This window comes from Poecilia formosa, unplaced genomic scaffold (genome assembly GCF_000485575.1).
Source record: "Poecilia formosa unplaced genomic scaffold, Poecilia_formosa-5.1.2 Scaffold2, whole genome shotgun sequence".
Lineage (NCBI taxonomy): Eukaryota > Metazoa > Chordata > Actinopteri > Cyprinodontiformes > Poeciliidae > Poecilia > Poecilia formosa.
Window position 1 is genome coordinate 5009011 of NW_006799941.1, and position 9097 is coordinate 5018107.

Consider the following 9097-nt stretch of genomic DNA (forward strand, 5'->3'; position numbering starts at 1 on the left):
AAGACGGTCCAGGAAAATAAACATCCGGGTGAAAGGGAGAGCCTTGCGTCATTTGGCGGGGGGAGTGGAGGATTTATGAGTTCTCTTCCTGCTAACCGGATGTGGGGGCTGAGAAACGGGAGCAGGTCGAGAAAGAAGAGACAGAGAAGCATCATCAGGTGGCAGAAGGGTGGCTAGGGACGCCACTTGCAGAGAACTGAGGCCTGGAGAGAGATCCCTTTGGACCTGAGAATAGAAGCCGGGGACAAATGATCCGGACGCGAGGGCAGGCGAGCGGTGCGCCGAACGGATGAGGGGGGAAGAAGGACCAGGATCCCGACAAGAAGCAAATGGGGAACCGGGAGGATTAGACTCAAAGTCAGACATTGTGATTGCGTACCAACTTGAACGCAGCTGGAAAGCTGACGGCGTTGATGATTGGACTTGCCAAGCGGCCGAGTTGGAGACGAGCATGACGCAGCGATGGCGAAACATCGGAGGCGGAGTCTTCCAGCTTGAACTTGTGCTTTTGGCTTCATTTCCACCAGGTTTTTGCTAATTGCTGCTGCCGCTAGTTTAAAGGAGCCGAGTGGGCGAGGGGGTACTGTGAGGGGTGGGAATTTGACTGGAGACTGCAGCTCCAGGGTGGAGCTTTGGGTACACAGTGCATGTGTTTGATGAGGAAATGATGTTGTAACATGACATGCAGCTCATAAAGTTGATTTTGCATAACGTATTACTGCAATCTGATTTTAAAAAAATGGAAATAATAAGGTGTGACTGAGTCTCTCCAGAGACAAAAAATGGCACATCCTTCTCATGTTCGTCTGACTCAATTGCTAAAGTTCATTTAATAAGCCGATGACATTTAAGGAGAGCTCCTCGGCAAATACATGAGATCGCTGTTAATTTAAAATTAGTGGCCTAACTGATTGACATTCCAGAATAGGTTGTTAAATAACAACCGAAGGGAATTAAAAAAACAGCGATTCTGCTGTAAATAGACTATAATGTGATGGCAGAATGAGTGAGCTGAATGGCACTCAGTGTGAGTGTAGACGCTTCCAATTAGATCCGTGGGGAAGCCTTGTTTGGAAGACCTCCAGGCATACAATGATGCTTGAGGGAGGAAGCAGCCATATTGAAGCCCATGGGTTCTCACTAATCACTACTGTGTCTCCTGAGGTATGCTGCAGAATGACAAGTTTTTACAGACTCTCTGTCATGCCTCTACACTGCTCTGTGAGCAAGTAATTGCAGAGATTTCTCGTTTCAACCGTGCATGACAATTATTTCAGCAGGTTTGTGTTTAACATGGATTGCACACTGAGGTTTCAGAAAAGGATTTGTTGTTCACCCTGGTGGCCACAGCGCCAACAAACTCACAAGAAAATCAATATATTAGTCTGGGTAGAAGGACGCAAAGGTATTTCAAGATAACACTACTTGATTTGAAAAAAAAACAAACAAACAAAAGCTGTATAGAAAAATGTACTCTCAAAATCCTTATGTGTGAACAGTTGCTTATATTAACACCCAATGAAGGCACTTTGTGATTCTGCGGCCTCGTTCAAAACCGACATTTCTTGACAGAAAAAAAGTTTGAGATAAAAAAAACACGTCACCGCTGAATTTTAAAAGGTGTACTTCTCCAAATATAGTATGCACACTGTTAAATGAACACTTTTCAATTAAAATTTAGAATTGAGTCTTTTTGACTGAACACTTAGTACCAGTGGTAACGAATCCATCTGAAGTCAAAAAACAGACATGATCTCATTTGCTTTGTGTAGCTAAAGCCGTAGTTTCTACAGAGAGAAGGATCAAATGAATGGCGTTGCACAAAAGTGATCAGTGAGGAAAAGGCTACAAAGAAAACTCAACAGCATTATTTACATACTTTGGCATAATAAAAGATGGATGATTGGACAAAATATGGCACAAACGAGACATGACATAAATAGTGTTTTACAAATTTGATGAAAAGTGAAAGAGGCTGCAGAGATAGCAACAGCAACACTCAATGAGCTGCAGGGCTTTTCAAAAAAGTACTTGTCTTGTTCTAAATTTGATAAAAGAAACAATGATAAGAATAATAGAGAGTGCTACATGCATGCAATGTTAAGATTCTGTAATTTGCTGTACTAAATAAGAAAAACCTGTTTTTGTCATGAAATTGAGGTGAGGTGGTGAGAGAGAAACGCTGGCAGGACCCAGGTTGTACAGAAGATGATGAATTTAAAGATGAACTCAGCTGAACAGGCCAAACAAGTAGGCAGCACAGTGAAAGGTAACAGAGCTAAAACTGGTAGCAAACGACTGAAGCCGACACAGGACTTAAGCCAGTTCTACTGTGACGACTAAACAGACACTGAGGACTACACAGGTTTTTTTTTTTTTTTTTTAAGGTTTTATTGGCTCTAGTGGCCTTTATTTGATAGTTAATTGACAGCAAGGTGGCTAAGGAGAGAAGGGGAAGACATGTGGCAAAGGTCGCCAGGCCGGGAATCAAACCTGTGACACCCGTGTTGAGGACTGAGGCCTCCCTATGTGGGTTGTGCTTAACCCCTGCACCACCGCCGCCACCACAGCACACCAGGACTACACAGTTCTACTGAATGACTGGAATCTGACTTGCGACAAACGACAAGGACAAAGACAACAGGTGGACTTAAATACACAGAGGGTAATCAGGGAACTATATACAGCTGGGAACAATCAACAGGGAAGAGGACAGAGACTCACGGGAAACGGGACTAAACACAGAAAATCTCAAAATAACTACACAGAATAACACGGATCACAACAGTTTTAAATTATTGAGTTTTAATATTGTCTATTTTTTACTTTGTCTAGCGACTGTATTTGTCTACTAAACTTAGTAAATAAAGGTTTAAGGAATGATACATGAATATTCATATTACATAGAAGCACTTGCAAGCACTTGCAACATAGATGCATTTGCAAGGTAAAAACTAGGCCTAACAGAAAAAGGATCCTTGAGATACAGTTACTTGACAAACTTATTTATATGGTCTGAGATTTTTGGTCACATTTCAAACACAAATCTTAATGTATTTTATTTGACTTCTATGTAATGACCTAAAGCATATTAATTTTAATCTACAGTCAAAATGGGATGTATGGCAAAAAAAAAAAAAAAATGTACTATTGTTTTTATGTTCTTTGTGATGTATGTAACAAGTCTGTCTTGTAAATCGCACAGTGAATCTCAAAAGATTTTTCCTCTGTAAAGGCTTATATAATAAATGTTTTTAAAAGTTGCAAAGAAAGCCATAAAAAAATTCTGTTCCACTTTTTCAGGTGGCCAACCTCCTACGCCTGTTCCAAATTCCTCAGATCAGCTACGCCTCCACCAGTGCGAAGCTCAGTGACAAGTCTCGCTATGACTACTTCGCCCGCACTGTGCCCCCAGACTTCTACCAGGCCAAGGCCATGGCTGACATCCTGCAGTACTTCAACTGGTCCTATGTGTCGACAGTTGCATCAGAGGGTGACTATGGCGAGACTGGCATCGATGCCTTCCAACAGGAGGCCCGCGAGCACCAAATCTGCATCGCCACGTCAGCCAAAGTGAGCCGCTCCATGAACCGGCAGGGCTACGAGAACGTGATCCGCTCTCTGAAGCAGAAGTCCAGTGCTAAGGTAGTGATCCTGTTCACCCGCAGCGAGGACGCCCGCGAACTGCTGTCAGCTGCTGCTCGAATGAACACCTCATTTATCTGGGTGGCCAGTGATGGATGGGGAGCACAAGAGAGTGTCGTGAGGGGCAGTGAGACTGCAGCAGATGGGGCTTTCACCATTGAACTGGCCTCCTACCCAATCAGAGAGTTTCAAGACTACTTCACAAAGCTGAACCCATACACCAACACGAGGAACCCATGGTTTAAGGAGTTCTGGGAGCACCACTTCGCCTGCAGCCTTCAGGAGGCCAGCTGCAGTGAACGCAGCTTACGAGACAGAACCTTTGAGCACGAGTCCAAGATCATGTTTGTGGTGAACGCTGTGTATGCCATGGCCTACGCTCTGCATAACATGAGGCAAGCAGTATGCTCCAACACATCTAAGGGCTGTGAGGCCTTGAAACCAGGTAATGGAAAAAGGCTCTACAAAGAGTTCATCCTGAAGACCAAGTTTGAAGGTGAGCAAACTCCCGACAGCAAACACAGGTACAAAATATCTTAGTCTAACGTGGTAACATGCAAGAGTTGAACTGTAAGTACTAAAATATTATTTAGGTGAAAAGTGTACCGTCACTTGTTATGGGCATGAATATTTTTAGAAGTTTAATTCAGAAAAAAAAAATCTTTTGTGTTATTGCATGCTTAAAAGTTGGCTCAGTGCCAGGATGGCAACCAGTTGAAATGGGTTCTGTCAGTTCTGATAGTATCCAGACAGAATTATGGCAGAAGCTTGCCGATTGCCACAAAATGTCCCTTTCATACAAGCTGCTCGGTCCCTGTATAACCGATGTCAGAGTCCGGTCCGTATTGCCAGCAGTAAGTTGGACTTGTTTCCAGTGAGAGTCAGACTCCGATAAGGCTGCCCTTTGTCACCAATTCTGTTCATTACCACATCATCTGCAAAAAGCAGCCTGTTGGCTTCATCAGGTCATGAGCTGCAACTTTCACTGGAGCGGTTCGCAGCCAAGTGCGAACCGGCCAGAATGAGGATCAGTGTCTCCACATCTGAGGCCATGGTCTTGAGCTGGAAAAGGGTAGAGTGCCTTCTCTGGGTCAGGGAGGATGTCCTACCCCAAGTGTAGGAGTTTATCTTGGGATCTTGTTCACGAATGAGGAAAAAATGGAGCGGGAGATCAACAGATTTACCAGTCAATCTATGTTCCTACCCTCATCTATGGTCATGACCGAAAGAATGAGGTCATGGATACAATCGGGCAAAATTAGTTTTCTCTGTAGGGTGTCTGGGCTCTCCCTTAGAGATAGGGTGAGAAGCTCGGTCATCCCAGAGGAACTCAGAGTAGAGCCGCTGTTCCTTCACATCGAGAGGAGCTAGTTGAGGTGGCTCTGGCATCTGGTTATAATGCCTCCTGGACGCCTCAATCGTGAGGTCTTTCAGGCACGTCCCACAGGGAGGAGACCCCGGGGAAGACCCAGGACACGTTGGAGGGACTATGTTTCTCGGCTGACCTGGGAACACCTTGGGATTTCTCTGGAGTAGCTAACCCAAGTGGCTGGGGAGAGGGAAGTTTGGGCGTCCCTACTTAGGCTTCTAACCCCACAACCTGACTCCAGATAAGCGGAAGAAGATGGATGGATGGATGAATGAATACCTGCTCGGAAGTCTTCAACAAAATTCTGAAATTCAAAGCAAAATATGATTGAGAAATAAGGTGGATAAGTTATACCCTACTGAGTAGGAAACTCTTAATGCTAAAGCCTGATGAGAAAACTTTCCATTTTGTGTTTACTGTCGCGGCAAAAGCAATAAGACATGCAGCCTCTGCTGGATTACTTTGTTTTTATGAATGAGCTTTCCCAATGAGTGTGACATTCTATGTGACCAGAGTTGGAAAGTAAAAAGACTTTAAAGAAAGAAGAGAGAGGAGATGTCAGGATTGGAGTCATAACTAATGGTCAAGTCATATTCGGAGGGAAGAAAGTAATCTAGACTAGATCTGCATGAATAATTGTTATTATTTAAACAGATTAATTTCCCAAAACAGCTGTAGTATTTATTTTTTGAAAAAGAATAATATCTAGTTGCAAAGTCAGCTGTACACGGAAATGTTATATTTAGCATTACTGTAAATAACTTTATGCACTGCTGTCTTTCTGCCTTCCACCAGCTCCTTTCAGACCCGCGGACACAGACAGCATGGTGCGCTTTGATACTATGGGCGACGGCATCAGTCGCTACAACATCTTTAACTACCACAAAGAAAAGGGCAAGTTTTTATATAGGAAAGTTGGCTACTGGGACAACATATTGATCCTGAACACCAGCTCGATACCTTGGTTTGGCGTAGCTACTCCCACTTCCCAGTGCAGTGACCCATGCAAAAGGAATGAGGTGAAGAGCATGCAGCCTGGAGACATGTGCTGCTGGATATGCATTCCATGCCAGTCCTACCAGTACCTGCATGATGAGCACACCTGTGCTGACTGCGGTCTTGGTCAGTGGCCGTTGGCTAATTTGACCGGGTGTTATGATCTGCCTGAAGAGTACATCCACTGGGAGGATGCTTGGGCTATCGGGCCTGTTACAATCTCCTGTCTTGGCATAATGTGTACTCTGGCAGTTGTGGGCATTTTTGTTAAGAACAATGAAACCCCTATAGTCAAAGCAAGTGGACGTGAACTGTCCTACATCCTCTTAATGGGAGTTCTCATGTGCTACAGCATGACCTTCATCTACATTGCAAAACCTTCTACTGCTGTCTGCACATTGCGAAGACTTGGCTTGGGGACCTCATTTGCTGTATGCTACTCTGCCTTGCTAACAAAGACCAACCGCATTGCTAGGATCTTCAGCAGTGTGAGAGATGGAGCCCAGCGGCTGCGCTTCATCAGCCCGGCTTCCCAAGTGGCGATATGCTGTGGTCTCATCTCCTGCCAGCTGCTTGTGGCCCTTATCTGGCTCCTGGCTGAATTTCCCGGAATCCAGAAGGAAATTAACCCGGACAGACGAGACGTGGTCACCCTCAAGTGTGTCAGCAAGGACAGCAGCATGCTCGCGTCACTCTCCTACAACTGCATCCTCATCATCCTCTGCACCGTCTACGCCTTCAAGACGAGGAAGTGTCCAGAAAACTTCAACGAGGCCAAGTTCATCGGGTTTACAATGTACACCACCTGCATCATCTGGCTGGCTTTCCAACCCATATTCTTTGTCACTGCCAGTGACTACAGGGTAATTATGCCTGCATTTTTTTTTGTATGATGAATAAAGTATTTAAAATCTTTGTTTCACTGCAGTAAGCTACGGTGAAAGGAACCCCCCTCCCAAAAAAAAACTTTAGTGCCTGATCTTTATGTGTTAATCTTTGAATCGGTAGAAGATTCATGTGCAGACTGCATTTGATCTCCAGCACACAGACTCTTGAGAGGTTTTCTTTTCATGTCTACTTAATGATCCTTCAAGAGAAGAACAAAGAGTTTGTAGACAGATGCTCCATAAATATATCAGCAAATCAATAAAACAATGATTTCTAACCTGATTAACTTTACTTCAGCATTCTTTAATTGTAAGCATAAACTTATCGTAACTGTTAGTTTATGCAAAGATGACATTCCAGGCTCTGTACATTTTTTGGCACCAAAGATATAGAAAAGGAGCTTTTGATGTTGATTTTGGGTTTTATTTTAGGTCATCCCTGCTGATTATATTCATCCTTTCATTGTTGCAAGGAGCTGGTATTGGTCTCCATTGGTCACTGAAGGATTCTGGCTATGAGTCTGGAAAGACGACTAAATGACCAAAAGTTCAGCGTCGATTGATCAAGGTTTTAAATATTTAAATGTGTGTAGAATGTACAAAATCATCATTATTGTATTGATGAGGACAAACACAGTGGTTGTTTGTTTATTACATTATCATAAGTATTACGATGTTATTACTGCTCCAAATGCAGTGGTGGATTAACTTTTGACTACGTCATGCAAAACGGCAATACACAAATTAATTGAATATTCATTCTGAATCCACATGATATTTTGCAGCAGCACACAAACCAGGCACCTTAAAGCAAGACATAATAAAAACAGCGCACATTAGGGTGTAAGAATGACAGAGCATATGAGCAGAGCGCTGGAGCCTTATTGGCTGCCTCTGCAGTGTTTTGGTCAAGGTGAGTATCCAGGCCTTTGTCGTGCAAACAGGATGGGAGGGAACGTTGGGGGTGGCTTTGAGATCACACAAGCCGTCTGTCGTTATGGGGAGCCTCAGCCTTTTCATGTCAGTCATAATAAAATCATCAACCAAGATGAAAACCAACAGGCACCTGTGCTGATGCTGTCTGAACATTTTCCAAGATACAGCTTCAGCAAAATATTAATGAACTAAAGGAGACGTATGAAACTGCAGCAGAGAACCGAAGAGTGTTTTATAACAGCAATAATGGTCCTAATTAACTAGTCTCAGTTTGGAGGTAGGTAGCTTGGAAAAGTTTAGGCCTTGTTGTTCCCTGAATGACAATGAACTTAAATTTACCAGACAAGATTCACATGACGATAACAATTCACAACCTGGAGGTGTGAATTATTCAAATCGTTTTTTTTTTCCTGTGCATTTTTTTTTATGAGTCACAATAATCGCTGCAGACGTGATAAGCTCAAGCAGTGTGTGAACTAAGTAATTAAATATTCACATATTGTTTTGTTAAATTGTCTCAGGGATTTATTTTTGCAAATAAGAAAACATTATTTTCAAAAATTAAACAACACGTAAAGCTGTAAACAAGCTGCTTTCAAAATCAAATGCATATACCTCACAGAAATGATCTACTGCTTGAATTTTTACATATCTTGTCTCCATCTCCATAAACTTCAATGTATTTAATGTAGATTTCTTTGTGATGAAACCAAAACAAAGCAATATGTAATAGTGAAGTAGAATTACAAGGAAATTTTAAGAGTTTCTTACAAATATAAGTTCTCAAGTATGCACTAGAACTTTTAAACCAGTATATAAATTCTACAGCTGCCCATTGCATTCAGAATGAACCTGATTACTAAATGGAGTCCTACCTGTGTAATTTGACCTCTGTATAAATTTGGCTGTTCTGTGAAGGACTTGAAGATTTGCTAGAGAATACTAGTGAACAAACAGAATAACGAAGACAAAGGAACCCAGCAGTCAAGCTAGGGATAAAGCTGTGGAGAGGTCAAATGGAGGAGTGGTGCGCAGATTTCCACTGTTAAAGAAAGCCATCAGAAATCTATTGGAATGGGAATTACAAAGCAGGATTCACACATTCAGCTGTCCATAATATGAGTTAACTTTTAAAAACAAAACTTTCACAGCACAAAGAGATTAGGAGCAGCAGACAAAGTGGTTTGTTTGACTGACCATCCCAGTGGCACTCCTGCTAATTGACTTTGGAAGTAAAAAAAAATCTGTGATTTTTTTTTTTTTT

The 9097-nt window shown here is 42.6% G+C and overlaps 1 protein-coding gene across 1 annotated transcript in view; it reads left to right on the plus strand.

Annotated features, from left to right (window-relative positions):
* Positions 1–7177, plus strand: part of LOC103138398 (metabotropic glutamate receptor 2-like) — a 30610-nt gene extending 23433 nt beyond the window's left edge. The window contains exons 3-4 of the mRNA XM_007552573.2: positions 3304–4141; positions 5810–7177. Coding sequence (XP_007552635.1) covers positions 3304–4141; positions 5810–6903 — 1932 coding nt within the window. The 3' untranslated portion in view covers positions 6904–7177. The remainder of the gene's footprint in view (positions 1–3303; positions 4142–5809) is intronic.
* Positions 7178–9097: the final 1920 nt, after the last annotated feature.